The 17,143-nt window shown below is 37.3% G+C and overlaps 1 protein-coding gene across 1 annotated transcript in view; it reads right to left on the minus strand.

Moving 5' to 3' along the window:
* Nucleotides 1-17,143, minus strand: part of Diaph3 (diaphanous related formin 3) — a 449,402-nt gene that overhangs the window by 285,169 nt on the left and 147,090 nt on the right. Inside the window, exons 10-13 of the mRNA XM_075949702.1 lie at nt 5,768-5,878; nt 5,372-5,490; nt 4,539-4,655; nt 1,867-1,985 (exon numbers count right to left, since the gene is read on the minus strand). Of these exons, the coding sequence (XP_075805817.1) occupies nt 1,867-1,985; nt 4,539-4,655; nt 5,372-5,490; nt 5,768-5,878 (466 nt within the window). The remainder of the gene's footprint in view (nt 1-1,866; nt 1,986-4,538; nt 4,656-5,371; nt 5,491-5,767; nt 5,879-17,143) is intronic.

The following is a 17,143-nucleotide window of genomic DNA, read 5'->3' on the forward strand; positions in this document are numbered from 1 at the left end:
GCCTGGCCTACAAGAGCTAGTTCCAGGACAGGCTCCAAAGCCACAGAGAAACCCTGTCTCGAAAAACCAAAAAAAGAAAAAAGAAAAAGAAAAAAATCATGTAACAAGAAAAACAGTAAAACAAAATATCAGTTTCATTTTCTAATGAATGGACATTAAAAAAACTTTAGTTTCCTAAGCCTTGCACATCTTCAAAATCTTGGCATATCTCTGTACACAATACTAAAAGAATCATAGAGGTTAGTATCTCCACTGATCTTGACAGAGAGAAACATTTAGTATTCAGAACTTGTCAAACTAACAGGTAACACAAGCATTCAAAATTCAAATTCTGACTGAAAAGTTCTACATATCTATTTGTTACAATTTCTGAAAGTCATTTTCTTTGACATGTATCTTTATTTTATTTCATCTTTCAATGGAACTAAAAAAATGACTCTGGAGTTATGAGCACCTGTAGAAGACTCAGATTGGGATGTGAGTATGTGTGTGAGTGTCATTCAAACAGGTTCTTGTAACTAAAGTTCCAAGAACTCCATTACCTCTTTTTTTCTTCTGCAAGCTCCAGGTGAGCATAAGATTCACAAATATGGACTTGACAAAACTCTTGCACACATAAAATAAAATTAAATCTAAAAATGTGGACAAGACACTTTAACATAGAGTAAGAAAAAGTGCTGAAGAGATGGCATAGTGTCTAGGAGTGCTTGCTGGGCAAGTATGTAACAAAAGTTTGAATCCCAGAACACACATAAAAACATTCCATACATGCCCATAACCCCAACATGGAGAATAGAGACAAGGGGATTACTGGGGCATGGTTGCCAAAATAGCCAACAAATGAAAGCTGGAGATTCAGCCAAGACTCAACCTCCCTGCACTTACCCACATGCATACCTGATGTGGGAGTGTCATATATCAATCTGTTGATTTTATTGGTTAAGTAATAAACAAACTGCTTGGGCAGTTCTCATAGCTTAGAACATAGGTGGGTGGAGTAAACAGAACAAAATGCTGGGAGGAAGAGGAAGTGAGGTAAGACGCCTCAGAGAGAGATGCCATGCCCCACTCCCGGGCAGACACACACGATGAAGCTCCAACCCAGGATGGACGTAGGCTAGAATCTTTCCCTGTAAGACCGGTGCACACAGATTATTAGAGATGGGTTGATTGGGATATCAGAATTAGCCTAGAAGAGGCTAGATAGAAATGGGCCAAGTAGTGTTTAAAAGAATACAGTTTCCGTGTAATTATTTCGGGGTATAAGCTAGAGCTAGCCATGTGGGCGGCCGGGTGCCAGGGACGCAGCCCCGCTGCTCCTATTACTACACATACCAGTGCATACACCACACAATCACTCACAAACATAAACACTACACAAACACAGAAATGCTTTAAAAAAAAAAAAGACTGGAATAAGCCAGATTTACTTATAATTCAAATGATGCAAGTGTTCTCAATATGCTTTGAAATGCACGTACTCATTGTGCAGCAGAATATTAAAAGGGCATTCATAGGAATTTTTAATAAATATTAGGATGTCAAAAACTTCTCGAATGTCTTGGTTCCACCTACCAAAAGAAAAGAATACAATGCCTGCCACCAATATTAGGTGCCAATATTGTGGTAACTGGGTCAACTGTTTACCATTTGGAAACATCAGTTCTAGAAACAAACAAACAAAAAAAAATCAAGAAAAGCTTTGTATGCTGTAGTTATAGACACAGCTTTGACCTTTAAGACTTCATGAAAGAATCAAAGGCCCTCAGAGGGTCTCCAACCAAACGAAGGAAACTAATACCTTAGAGCCAACCCATGATTCTAAACTCAACAAAATAGTTCTACACAAATAAAAGAAATACTCACCTAGAAACTGTCCCAAATCCAAATCTAGTCTTTTTCTGTATGAGAAGTCTGGATCTATTCCATCTCTATGCAATACAATCTGTGACACACACTCATCAATTAGTTTGAAGTACTGTTGTCTAAAACCAAACAGCAAATAAACAGTCACTTCAAGAGTATAACTTTACATCAAACCATATACTTGATGGAAATCTGACTTCAAGTGAAAATTTTACTCAGTTTCAACAGGAGGTGTGGCATAGCATGAGAAACTCCTCTAAGGAGGTCATGACATATTTTTAATGTATCAGGAAATGTACTATTCATTGAGGATGATTTTCCTATAAGTCAGACATTTAATTCATTTGCACTAAAAAAAAAAGATAATATGAAGATGAGATACGCCCTTAGAGCCATCTCAAAGTATACCAGAAATTCATAAATGCAAATCAAACCACAAATAAGCTTGTCTAAAAATTTCTATTGGAGGTTCATATAACGATTTTGTGAAGATTCAAAATAGATATTCTAAATAATATTAGACCAAATTAATATATCTTACATGAAAGACTAAAACTTCAATATAACAATGTAGAAAGGCCAAAGTTTAACTAAAAGTTTGAAAAAGGAATGTATTCTTAATACAACTCATTCCATCTGCATTCCTGACAACTTAGTAACATCTCCTAACTTAAGGCAATGTGAAGAAAGTGCAATAGAAAAAAAATTGTGGGTAAAGGCAATTCAAGCAGCAGGGTGGTTTATAATGAGGAACCCCACATCACTCATCACTTGTGAATTGATTTCCGTTCTCAGTGATTTATAGAGTTTTTGCCTTTTTTCTCCAAACCATATTCTTCAAATGTGATGGCCCTTCTAGCCATATCAGCTTTTCTTTCAATGAGCCATGCATGGATACCACTATCTTTGTACAAGTTAACTTACGCTTAAGGCATCAATTATAATGGTGAATAAAACCGCTTCAGCTTCCACATGAGGAAAGAACATTTAAAACCGCTAACAATGGTCCTGAATTCATGGTGACTCAAGCAGCATTTACCAACCAGAGACTGACAGAGCCATGCACGTCGTGACCAAAAAAAAATGGATAATCATACTTTATACAGAAGTCTCATTTGCCTTTAACATGAATTTAGAATAGAAACACAACACAGTAATTAAAAGGGTACGCTAATATTTTTAAATGCAATCAATTAGTAGGTTTATGTAGCATTTACCAATGCTTAACTATTAAGTCTATTTTAAATGAAGTACCAGAAAACAGCACATTAAACAACAAAACAGTTGGCTTGTCAAGTTTAGACTATTCACAGGAACTACAGTGACAACAACAGTTTGATGCATGGAGAACAACCACAATGAAGATGTGAAGTTTCATTTGCCCTTCTCTTCTGTGTTGTTTAGTACAGCAAATGACCCTGCCTTAAACCCTCCACTATCACCCAGCGGTACTGCTACCTAAATAAGGTTTTCCTGTAAATCATATATGAATTTGGTACAGAAAGTCCAACTCCCCCAACCATGTATGAATAAACTTTCTGCAAAACTAAAATGATAATAAATGACTTTATATTTTACGACCTTAGAAACTACTAATAAAAGTGGAAAGTGATATCAAGGCCATTTACTAAGTACATAATGTGTGTCAAGAATTTACCTCCCATGGATATCAATCATTCATGGCAAAAGAAGGTCTTTGATTTTCAAAAGAGAAATGGAAAAGTGGATGGGGGTGAAATGGAAGAAGAGGATGGGGGAGAAACTAGACAGGGTGATAAAACCAAAAAATAAAAGAAATGAATAGTATATTTACTGTGAGATGCTAAACAAAAATTCAATACAGTCTTATTCACATAACTATATATAAACTTTATAGTACAGTCACGTGGCTACTCATCAAGAACCACATTTGGGTACTCACGTTTACTTAGAATCACATTATGTTCTATGTGAGATAAACAAAACAACTTGTCAAGCTCAGACAGCCAAGACATAATCAAGTTTATAAAAAGTAACCTATCAATAGCATTCCTGGTGATTAAGAAATAACCACAAAATAGTATACATTATATAATAAGTAGTAAGCTGGCGATGGTTTTCACTTTTTTCTTTTATTTTTTGAGATTATAATTATTATATCATTTATCCCTTTCCCTCGGTCCAACATACCCCCTGTTTATTCTTTCAAATACATGACATATACACATATTTCTAAATATAACCTGATCAATATGAATGTTACCCATATTGATCCCATGGATCAATAAAACATTCTCCTACCTAAGGTTCAAGGATCATTATAGAAGAGGGACAGAAAGATTCTAAGAGCAAGATATCAGGGAGTTTGCTATGAGATGTGTCTCCTAAATAACATAATAAGACACACTCAAAGTTTAAACAACATGGCTGCCTAAACTTGCTGAATAAGGACAATAAGAGACATGGCTTCAACTCTCATTCAAAGGAAAAGATACAACCGAGAACTTTCTGGAGTTGAAAAATTAACAGCAATGCCATTATATCCACATCTACCTAAATATATGACCAAAGAAAGCAGTCTATAGACCATTATGAAAGAAATAAAAATAATGTGCTTATCTCAATAAAATATTAGATGAATTTCACAACTAATAGTTTTATCAGTTAAACAATAGAACACACCTTTCCCTTACCTTATAAAACGGTCATTTCGAATGAGCAAAAGGTGCTGAAGAATAGAAACAAAATATCCCTCTGCTCTAGTGTTCTTAACTGTGGACCACACCATGTCATAAACATCAGCTGCTTCAGTGCACTGGTTAAGGACCACAAGAATTTATTCAAACCCTACACCAAACGGCTAATAATACCCAGTATCTTCTGGATGCAGGTTTAGAAGACTGTTATGCAAACAACTGTCTAGAACTGTTGTATTAAAAGAACTATCAAGGAACTGAGGGTAGAGAATAGCAATTTAACCTGAAACTTTTTTATCCCTCAGAATCAACTGTACCCACTGCAGAAGACAGTGGGAACAAAGCCAGCAACTGACGAGGAAAACATATTAAGTTCTAAGGATGCCCTGAACAACAGGTACAGATGCAGGGATAGTGTGCATCAATGAGAAGCCATAGTAAAAAATAGGATTCTAGCAGATCCACCAATTTACATGAGGTCTCCAAGGTAATGCATCCATCATGGAGAAAGGGGCATTTAATGGGTTGAGGCTATCTCAAATCCGATACTACAAAGGAGAAAAACACCATACATAAAAAACAACAGATTGTACATATATGTAACAATCTGGTCTAAGTTAATCATTTTACTAATTGAAGCATTGTTTTTCATATATGTACTGACAAAAAAAATTAGCTAATAAAATAGTGACACTTTCTTAACACATAAAGTTCTGATTTCATTTCATTTCTGTGGAATGACCTTAATGTTTTATGGGATATGTTGCATGATTTTAGATAGAAAAGTAATTTTACATAATTTTTGACTAGAACTGAGAGCAAAAGGATATTCAAGTTCAGCTCTAACATCTTCAAGGCGATGGGAGAACTCAATGAAGTCTTCCTCTTTGTGCTCATCAAAAACTTTAAGTTGTATGTCCAGGCCGTCATTCTTAACACATTTTAAGTTCTATAGATATTACATAAAAATTATGATGGGTTAGATTCTCAGTATGAGTAATCAAGAACCTGAACAATAAACCAACCATTCAAACGTGACCTGCAGAATTCAAATACTTAAAGTGTTAAATAATACTCAAACCTTATCATCTATATTTCAAAACTAGATTTTTATACTCAAGTCTTTTCCCGCAGATGAATTATTCTTGAGAGTAATTTATCTAAATTTCCCCCACTCAAGTACACTTCTAATTTAAATATTAATGAGGAGACTACAGGGCACTTACTGGCAATATCTCTTTCAATCCACAACGCATAAATTCATTTCTGATGTGAAGCCTCAGGTCCAAATCATCAGGAGATGTAACAAGGGCATTTATGAGCTGCATACAAGCTACCTACAACAGATCACACAGAGAGACTTACAGCCGTTGCCAACATTTAAAACAAAGGAAGCAGGAAAGAAAAAAAAATGAGCTTTATTCCAATTATTAAATATTTTCTCTCACAAGAAAGCCTAATAAGATAATTTGTAAGTAAAATATTATATGTAGAGACATATATAGCTTCTATAAAATTATGTATCACTTATTTGGAGACTGATGTGAAGAAAACAAAATTATCTCTTCATGAAACTTCATGTATGGCTGAAGGTCTTGTTTAATACCATTCTATTACATATTAAACAAACAGAAAATAACCGGAATGAAAATTATAAACATCTATTACCATGTGAATAATAAAAAAGAATAGTTCAATAATTTTTCCATTTTTCAAAAGAACCAAAATTCCCCAAAACCTCAAAATCAAATGGTCCTAAATGGAATGGTAAGTCTGCTGCAAAACATGAAAATAAAAAAACTTGGTAATGGGCATCGTCTAAGTAAGCACAAGATCTTAATTTGTCAAGCAATCACTCTTATAATTTTACAAAAATTCAAACTTATTGTATATTGTACTAATTAACATAGAATAAATTATATAGCTTACTAAACATAATAACATGTAATAGAAGCTGGGTAATCAAATTTTTCACTTCAAGTAAGTATTAATTCCTACTTTTAAATGTACCAGGCTTTTCTCTGTTTAGGCCACCAACCAGCTCCCATAACAGAGCAACTTAGTTTTGAATGTTTGGCCTGGCTTAGTTACTTTTCTAGCTAATTCTTTTAACTCAACATGTTTTCGCCTGTTTCTCTTCATCTACCTTTTGCCACAGGGCATATTTTCATTTTTCTATATATCTTACTTTCACTCCTTCTCTATGGCTGGCTGGCATATGTCTGGCTTCTTGCCCAATGCATGCCTCTCATTCTCTCCTCCTTCTCCCCTTGTTCTTCTTTCTCTTCCTGAGGCTAGAGTTCTTCTCCTATTTATTCTCTCTGCCTGTTAGCCCTGCATATCCTTTCTCCTGCCTAAGTATTGGCTGGGCACCTTTTCATTAGCCCAATCAAGAGCCTTAGGCAGGCAAGATGAAACAGATATAGCATATTCTTGCATAATTAAACAAGCATGCTTATATTGTTAAATGAATGCAATATAAACAAAAGCAACACACCTTTACACAGTAATATTCTACAACATTTATATTCTTAATTTTTAATCCCTGGATTAAATCATTACAAATCCTTATTTGAAAAAGGAAAAGGTTTTCCTCTCTAGAAAAGAAATGTTTTATTTTTGTGGTGGTGGTGATAGTGTTTTTGTTCTATGTCTACATTTTACTCCAAGTCTAGCAAGAACTACTGAACTATCTGCCAAAAAGAAGATATAAAACAAACAAAAATTCTTTAATATACTAACTCTATGTATAAACATACAAAAATAGCTTTAGTGGATTTTTTCTCATCTAGACAAGACAGTATTCATGACAAGAGCCAAAGATCCCTAACAAAATCCATAATAGCAGACACATGAAGAACTCCTCTGACATGGCCAAGGCTATCAAGGGGCTGCTAAAGCATGCAGCCTATTGCTGTTGCCCTTGATTTACCTCCAAAAAGACATCAGGTAGATCAGAAACAGGTCCCAGAGACCCCTGAGTTAGAACTGGCCTGAATATCCCCTCCCAAAGGAATAGTTTTCATGATAACAGAAGCTTCCCAAGAAGGGAAGTAACCTACAGTCCCACCCAGCTGCAATTCCTGTGAACCACAAGACTGACCTGCATGGCACTGTAGTCCACCTTATAGGTGCAATTGTGGCAGCTGATGGTGGTGGTAACGAACAGTGTCTAACTGGAACTGAGAACTACTCAACAAGATGGGGCCCATGCCTGGTGACTAGTAAAGTCACAGCTATTTGAGGAGATCTAATTTACTAGAGCAAACTGATCTCTAAGAATAATCTAAACATTAGCCCTCATACCTACAGGTAAGTGTAGACTTCACCCTATATCAAGGAAAATTCTCTTTGCAAAAGATGGAGATGATTTCTTTGCAACAAATGGAGACAACTACAAAATAGTCACAACTAATCAGGATGCAGAGTTGTAGGGCCCAGCATCAATAAATTTATCCATGAAACATTTCCATTCCTAAGGCTCAGGGAACACTGCAGAAGTGGGGACAATGGATCAGAGCCAGAGGATTAGGAAGTATGCTCTGAGATTGTATTTCCTAGTAATGTCAGGAGCTAAATTGTCACCAACAAGAGTGTGTGTCATAATTGAGTCAAAAGAGGACAATACTAATGGACATTCCAAAGTGAATAGTGAAAAGCTGACAAGGACTCAACCCTATTAAAAAAAAACCATAGGCAAAAGAAAAGCTCAGAGAATGAGAAGTAGTCTTCCCTAGGGAAGAACACACCAATTGTTGGTCCAGTACCAAATGTTCAGCCCAGAAAACATATATACAAGTAACATTATACAGACCGAACAGACTATATTTAGGAACATATATGTACAGTGACAGTAAGGAAAAAAAAACACAAATTTGAAAAAGAACAGAGAGTAGTACATGGGAGAGTTTGAAAAGAAAAGGAATATATGTTATAATTATAATCTCAAGAATAAAAGAGAGAGCAAGAAGGGAAAGAGTTTCTCTCTGGAGAAGTATTCTTTTTTTGTTGTTGATAATGTTATTTTTCTACGTTTATATTCTATCCCAAGAATAGCAAGGACTATTGGACTACAGATCAATATGTTTAACCTCATGCTGTTGCCTAAATTGTCTTTTCTCCATCCTTAAGGCAAGGCTTATGTGAATTTAAAATACTGGTTTTGGATTAAGACACCAACAGGGGTCTCAGTTCCTGCTGGTTGAAATACATGGTAGTAACTCTTATATTTGATATTTAAACATTAAATCTGACCAGCAAGACTCTACTGTCAAAACTTAAGATTGTTTAGAAATGTGAAATAAAGCGGGAAACAGAGATAAAAAGAAAAAGAAACACTTTTTCTAGTTTTTAAAAACTAGAAAACATAAAACAGTCAACCTTTCTAGTATAGAGTCACTCAGCTGGAACCAGTTCATGTCAAAACGTCAGGTTTAAAAGGTTTTCTTTTCACTCCCTTGCCACTCCCCACTTGGTACCCACACTTTTCTTGTCAGCAATACAATGCAATTTTCAAAAATCTGAAAAAGAGGGGGAGGTAGAGAGAAGATATCAGAGAAAGAGGATGTTTTCCTCTGATTTTTCTATACTTGTCTATATTCAAGGATGCTAAGTCAATCTCAGTCACTAAAGTTTAAAAAAAAAAATAAAAACCAGCACCAAAAGTAAACAAAATTAGTAGAAAATAATGTCAAAGCAGAACACTGATATAGCAGATAACAGTATGAAATAAAGAAACAGGAAGACAAGGAATGACCCAAATTATTTCTGGAATGTATTCATAATGATAATTTTTCAGAAAAGGAAAAGCTATAAAAAAATTTTCCCCAATTCTAATAATTTAACATATACAGGTCTTCCGACTATACTTAATTAATCTAAGCCATCTGTAAATATAAAGCTGCATGAAAGAACATGGATCTGTGTTATAAAGGATCAAATCTACAACCAAAGTAAAGACCAAAGAGCTCCTAGAATTCTGAGCCTGTGGCCACACTAAGACACTGAACTGGAACACCGCACAATTACATAGTAGGTTACCTGGTAACAAGTGGGTGCTGGTCCAGAATCTATACTGTGTTGCTTTGAATGAAAATGGCCCTCATAGAGTCATAGTCTGAAATACTGATCCCCAGTTGATAGAACTACTTGGGAAAGATTATGAGGTATGGCTTTTTTGGAGAAAGTATGGCCTTGTGAGGGGAGATGTATCACTGAATGTGGGCTTTCAGGTTTCACAAGTCTCTCTCTCTCACACCCTGCTGCCTACAGATGAGGATGTCAAGTTTTCAACCACTGCTTCAATGCCTTGTCTGCTTGTATCATACTCCTTGCCATGATGGTCAAAAACAACCTCCTGTGGGAAGCCCAAGGACTGCCCACCTCTATCCAGGTCTCCTAAGGTGAGCATCCAAACTGCCTAGGCTCCCCCAAAGCCAGTACGTCCAGTAGGATCAAAAACCCACTGCGATTGTTCTTGAGTTCCCATTCTTCCTCATTGTCCGCTATGTTCAGCTAGTCCAAATTTATCCCATGCTTTTTCAGACCCAGGCCAGCTGGCCTTGGTGAGTTCCCGATAGAACATCCCCATTGTCTCAGTGTGTGGGTGCACCCCTCGCGGTCCAGTCCTTGGCAGATGAGGGAGGGTGACTTGAGCGGGGGAGCGGGAGGGAAATGAGAGGCGGTGGCGGGGAGGAGGCAGAAATCCTTAATAAATGGGCTGGAGAGATGGCTCAGAGGTTAAGAACACTGACTGCTCTTCCGGAGGTCCTGAGTTCAATTCCCAGCAACCACATGGTGGTTCACAACCATCTGTAATGAGATTTGGTGCCCTCTTCTGGCCTGCAGGCATACATGGAGGCTGAACACTGTATATATAATAAATAAATAAAAAAAATTATTCTTTGATTAAAAAAAAAAACTGAAACTGTAAGCAAACCCCCAACAAAATTTTTTTTTCTAACGTTGCTTTGGACATGATATATCCACCAGACACTGTTCTGGGTGTTAGATTTAGTTGTGCCAAGTAAAGGGGTGCGGCTTGTTCATGCACTACTGTATTAGTCAGGGTTGGTGTTGCTGTGATGAAATACCATCATCAAAAGAAAGTTGGAGAAAGAAGTTGGAGAAAGTTGGAGGCAGAGGCAGGCGGATCTCTGTGAGTTCGAGACCAGCCTGGTCTACAGAGATAGTTCCAGGACAGGCTCCAAAGCCACAGAGAAACCCTGTCTCGAAAAACCAAAAAAAAAAAAAAAAAAAAAAAAAAAAAGCAATCTCAAGAACAAAACAGACGATAAAAGAAAATTTAAAGAACTAGAAAGAGGTTGACAGGACAGTGGGCCTGGGTTACTCCTTACCCAAAGAGGATTCCTGACCTTGAATTTGAGGGAGTCGATTCAAACACAGATACATAACACCTAAATTCTTTCTGGTGCAAACTTCACTACTATCTCTCATTCTGCTCAGCATACAACATGAGAAAAATGAACAATCTATGCATGTTTAACCTTTGTCTTATGACCTTTCGTGCACCAATACACTTAAGTGCAAAATTCAAGCAAGGTACAGTAGCACGTGATATACATGGCCATCCACAAGGAATGTCCAGTTTTTCAAAGGTCACCAAAGCAGAGATAACTATGCTAAAAGAACTTAGAATGCAATCTAATGAGCAGAAACAAGAGCTGACTTCTGAAAGGTCAGCTTGGAGTCAAAATGTTGTTTCTGAATATACGTAGATGTTAAATAAACCTGGAGCTAGGCCACACTGTAAAAAGAGTGTGCTTCAGGCCCTCAACCCAGACTGAAAACAAGTACTGGAAAACAATCAAATGAAAATGCAACTAGATCTGTGAATACTCACAATCTGGGCCTGGAAGATATAGTTTCAAGGACTTTTCATCTTTTCTACCCTAGAGCAGACACCAGCCATCTCTGTGTACAATCAAATTCCACATATGTCAAAATAAGATGAGAAAATGATGCTTATAAAGTTATTTCCAGAATATAAAAAGAAATTTTAGAGATATTTGAAGAGTATATAAGCATTAATTCAAAAAAGAACTGAACAGACTATATAATGTAGATAAACACAGAAACGGTATTGTGTATCAGATTAAAGCTCTATGATCTCATTTGTTCTCCCATTTGAATGCTCAATACATGATAGACATGGTAAGAGAACAAGTCAGAACTTGAAAACTGCATATGCCCGACACAGAGATGCAGAAAATGAACTGCAGTACTCAAGGGCGAGAATTTACATGAGCACCAAGATGAAGCACAAACTTATATTTTTAGAAATATTTTTAGAGACATTCAAACTTCCCATGAGGTGTTATTAATTTCTTCCATATCCTCCAATGCATTTTGAGGAAACTGCTAGTAATATAATTTTTATATCAAATGGTAGATAGCTGTAAATAATGGAGCATAAGCTTCTAAAGGGCAGGAATGTATGAGCTTCACTTTCGCAGGTCTAAGAGCAGCAGCCCCCTTTGAGGCAATAGTTGAAAATCCCAAGCTATTATTACCTTTTAGCATTCAGAAAGATGCGTGTTAGGAATGCTCCAAACACTGGCTATAGTATTAGATATTTTAACATGTCCGGATTCTAGATGTCCTCCACATACTTATGTAAGTTCATATTAAAATGATATTTTAATATTAAAGTCTGTTACTATAAAGACACATAGTTATGTTTTATATTCTACTTGACTCATGCTTATACATTAATCTTATTGAATCAAACAGCTATACGCAGCAGTCAAAAACAGAGACTAGTTAGGAAAAACTGCATCCTGAGATTCTCCAACTACAGGCCTAAAAATACACTCTCTAATATCCTTCTTCATTTGTCCTTTGTTGTGGAATATTATTTTAACTAGACAAAGATGTGTTACATTTGTTTATGCTGCAGAATATAAATTTAACTATGTAAAGGTGTGATACTTTTATTTGTGCTGCATTTGTTTTGGGATGTAAGGATGTGTGTTTTTATGTAAAGATGTGTTGCATCTGTTTGAGGCACCTTGCCAGCCTGAGGCACCTGATTGGGGCAATAAAAACTGAAAGATCAATAGCTAGGCAGGAGAGAGGTAGGAAGGGCTGTTGGGAGAGGAAATCTGGTCTCCAGTAGGGAAAAAAAAAAAGGAAGAACAAGATGTCAGAGGAGGAAAGAACAAGGAAGTGGCCTAGGGCAAGAAGCCAGGCAGAGGACAAACAGGCCTACATAGAGAAGCAGTGAAAGTAAGATATGCAGAAATAAAAAAGGAAATAAGAACCAAGACAAAAGGTAGATGAAGGCAAACATGTCAAGTCAGAAGAGCTAGTCAGAAACATGCCTAAGCTATGCCAAGCATTCAGAACTAATAATAGTCATGACTTGGGAGCTGGTTGGTGGCCCAAAAGAAAAAGCCTGGTATAGTCCTTCACAGATGTTATAACACATGTTAGAAATTAGAATTGCTTTAACTGATATATTTAGAAGTTCTTTTAAAAGAAATAGAAAAGTAACTATAACTATTTTAGAAAACTGTTAACTGGGTTAAGAGTGTTAATAAATGTGCTTGGGGTGTGGGAAGACACTGAAGCGGCAGAACGAGCAAAATCAACCCACCGTATAAACACTGACTCATTTCTATATTGCCAGTGACAAATTTCAAATAACAATGATGAGAACTCGTGGACGATTTTATTTGCTTTAATATTTTACCAAATCTAAACTCTTCATATGGGGAAGAAATTTCTCCAATTTTAAAATTTAAATAATCCTCTCTCTTTCTTTCCTTAATTTTCTGAGACAGAAAATGAGGACCAACTAATTTTAAAATTTCTGTAACTGACCTGAAGAAAACTACAGGAAAGACATTACTTTTTCTTTTTTCATATTCAGAGAAGATTGCATTGACTTTGTAGGAGCCATAAGAAAGCAACCCTCTGACTGACCACAGGAACAAACATGGCCAATAGCTCCCGGCTCCCACTATCTCTGGGGCACACAGTGGCTTCTGAACAGAAGTCATGGCCTCTTCGTAGACTCCACTCTGAGGGCATCTGAATAAACACATCAGATAAACAGATATACAGTAAATACTGAACTATGGCTCAACCTTACAATGCCTTTGCCCAGCTCTCCTGGCTCTCCAGGTAGTGGAAACCTTCCCAACAGTCCTTCCTTCTCTCCCTCCAGTCAGATCTTTACTTAGACAGTTCTCTGAGGGGCCTCCAAACGGCTCCCCAGAAGCCCTAACAGAGAGCTCCCCTGGGCTCCTGAAGAACCATATCTTTAGATTATCTGAAGAATCAGATAATCAGAAATAACAATTTGATCCTTTGTTCTGAGTGTTAACAGTTTTCTCACTTTTCCTTGGATTCTCTGTCTGTGACCGTGCTCTGCATTTTCCAGTGTTGCCGGAGAGACCTGGAACAGCTTTCCTGTAGTAAATGTTGAAGACACCAAATGCTGAACTACTGCTTTCTTTAGTTTCCTTGGAACTTTTATCCTAGACTAGAGAAATACCATCTATAACCACATTCAGAACTGAATCGATGTTTTCAGATAATGGAAAAAAACTCCAGCCGGGCGGTGGTGGTGCACACCTTTAATAGCAGCACTCGGGAGGCACAGGCAGGAAGATATGTGAGTTGGAGGCCAGCCTGGTCTACAAGAGCTAGTTCTAGGACAGGCTCCAAAGCTACAGAGAAACCCTGTCTCGAAAAGCTTAAAAAAAAAAATCCACCTCAAGATATTGTGAATGGGTAACAGAATAAATGTATTTAATGCCATTGAACTGTATGCTAAAAATCTGTATAAAATGGCAGATTTCATCTTATATCTATATATTTTACTCCAATGAAGGTAAACTAAAAAGAACAGTATCTATGTTCTTCAAGATGAAATTATAAGACCTGAGTTATTTTAGAAAAGACTAAGTGGTCCAGGGGAAGAAGAGACAAGCCCAGCTGCTTTTCAGTCTGAGTACAGCCAATCAAATTTTTGGAAGTATAGAGGCAGTTAAATACGAGGATTTAAGTATGTTTTAAGTGAGCAAGTACACAAACTAAGGCTATCCATTCACATCAAATCATCAGGACAACAACTCTTCTCTCAGAAACAAGTTTCCCAAGCTTTCCCCTTCGCCAGACTTGCTCGCTAACCAAACATTTCTTCCCCCATAATTTAGAATCTTTGGACACCATGATTTATTTTTACAATTAATTAATATAGAAGAAGTAGTTTTATGCCACAAAAGCCAAAGTAGTGAGGGTTTCTAATGAATTTGAATCTAAATTCAAAGTACAATGAACACATCACAGAACTCTAAAAACATCACAAATAAGACAAAGCAAGAGAGAAAGTGGCACCAGTGAGTCATTTGTTTGTTTCTATTGCACGACAACTACCCAAAGTCATTCTCAGTCTTTCAGGAATTACAGAAGCAGCACCAGTGTATTTTGTTCTAGACAACTCTATCTCAAACCACCTTAGAGAGCAGAGGTGGTATCTTATTACCAGTCAAAGAAAAGGTAAGCCTAATTCAATGTCCCCCTTTAGTTATACTTACAGTACATTTGGAAAGACTATAGTTCCATAATCTCAATGACGCTTTCCTATAATACAATCTGCCATCACTATCAAAATACCCCTGCCCATTTGATCACCATTAACACAATGTTACTGAAACTCTATTTTACAGCAAAAGGTAACTCCAGCCCCTTCAAGCCTCCTGCAAAAGAGCTTTCCACATCTTTGGGTGTCTGCCATAAAGCACCTCTGACAACTCTCAGTCTACCAACTGTGAGATGGGTGAACCGCACAGGCAAAAGAGAAGGGTCAGTCTCCAGAAAGATGTTCCAAGAAGACAGAGAATCAGGCATGTGGAAGATTGATGTCTCCACACAGTCCTTTCCACTTAAGATCCCAAGTAAGAGATCTTGGAAAGTGAAACTTTCCAAGATGTACTAGATACATCATCACAATTAAATGTGACGTGGAAAGCACGTAATTAATTTGATGAGGGATTATAGATAATCGGGAAAGATGTTGAAATATTTATGGGAACACTACACCAGACTTGGGAGACTCTGAAGTAAATCTTGTCTACCTTAGAAGCTAGGAAACTTCCTAGAAGGAAAGGTTGATTCACCATTTGCCAATAGGCCGCTATCTTTACAAACAACCAAGATTGATGTGGGAGTGTCATATATCTGTTGCTTTCATTGGTTAATTAATAAAGAAACTGTCTGGCCTGATAGGTTAGAACATAGGTGGATGGAGTAAACAGAACAGAATGCTGGGAGGAAGAGGAAGTGAGGTTAAGACGCCTCAGGCAGATGCCATGCCTCTCCTCTCCAGGGCAGACACCATGAAGCTCCAGCCCAAGATGGACATATGCTAGAATCTTCCTGGAGGGTCACCACCTCGTGGTGCTACACACATTAATACAGGTGGGTTGATAAGGATGTGAGAGTTGGCCAGTAGGAGGCTGAAGCTAGTGGGCTAAGCAGTGTTTATATGAATAGAGTTTGTGTGCTGTTATTTCGGGGCATAAGCTAGCCAGGCAGCCGGGAGCTGGTGGCAGGAACACTGCCCGCAGCTCCTTCTACACAAGATAGCATGGCTTAGTTCTGATTTAAGTTGAAGGGACCAATGATATCACATCAGCTATGGACAGCACTCTGGTCAGCTTCAACTCTCTAGCCGGGTTTAACACATAAGACAGTACTCCTTAGGATATGGCTTGTTTTTCAAACACCTTCTGCAAATAGCTCAAACATATACATGGTATGATCTTCACAGGATAGGAAATTGGGCTGACAGAGCTTATACTGGGCTGACGGCTATTAAATCTTTCATGGACTAGACTCAGTGAATAAAGTACTTTCCCTACAAACAAATCCAGAACAAAGGTACCTCTCCTTGTGACTATAGGGATTACAGCATACTGTTCACACAATCTAGAGGATATTTACAGAAAAAGTAGTCACGTATCCACCAAAAAAGAAAATCAAAGTCACCTTTTGAACCCTAAGATGAATTCTTCCAATGAATTCCTAAAAATTAATCATTTGTGATTAACTGAAAAATTTCAACAAATGCTGCAATCTAGGTCAATGCTTCTGATGACTCAGCAGAGTACAGCTTTAGCTATAAGATAAAGAAGATCCATGTACAAAAAAAGAAAAAGAATAAGGAAAGAAGCTAAAGCATGAATTAGAATTAATGAATTAATATACACTGATTCCAATCTTCCTCTAAGAAGGATGTAACCAGCATAAAGGGACAATCAGAGGGAGATGGGATAATGTGACAGGCACTTTGGTTCTTCCAAGACAGGTGTGGGAGGTTTGGCTGCCCAAGCATTCCCAGGTACAGTTTGAGCAGCATCGGAAGTGGATTTTCTATCAGGACATTGCTGTGGTGTGCCTTTTCTTCTCTGCACCTAGTTGAGTGGTATGTTACTTACATAAACTCCCTGAGCCTTCCAGAATTCCTACAAAGCACTCAGGGTCATTTGCTGCACAAATGGCTCTAAGTGAATTAGGCTGTTTGCAGCTGAGCATCTCTTTCTGATAGATTTGAAAAGAAAAACTATTGTACA

This window comes from Microtus pennsylvanicus, chromosome 15 (assembly GCF_037038515.1).
Source record: "Microtus pennsylvanicus isolate mMicPen1 chromosome 15, mMicPen1.hap1, whole genome shotgun sequence".
NCBI classification, from domain to species: domain Eukaryota; kingdom Metazoa; phylum Chordata; class Mammalia; order Rodentia; family Cricetidae; genus Microtus; species Microtus pennsylvanicus.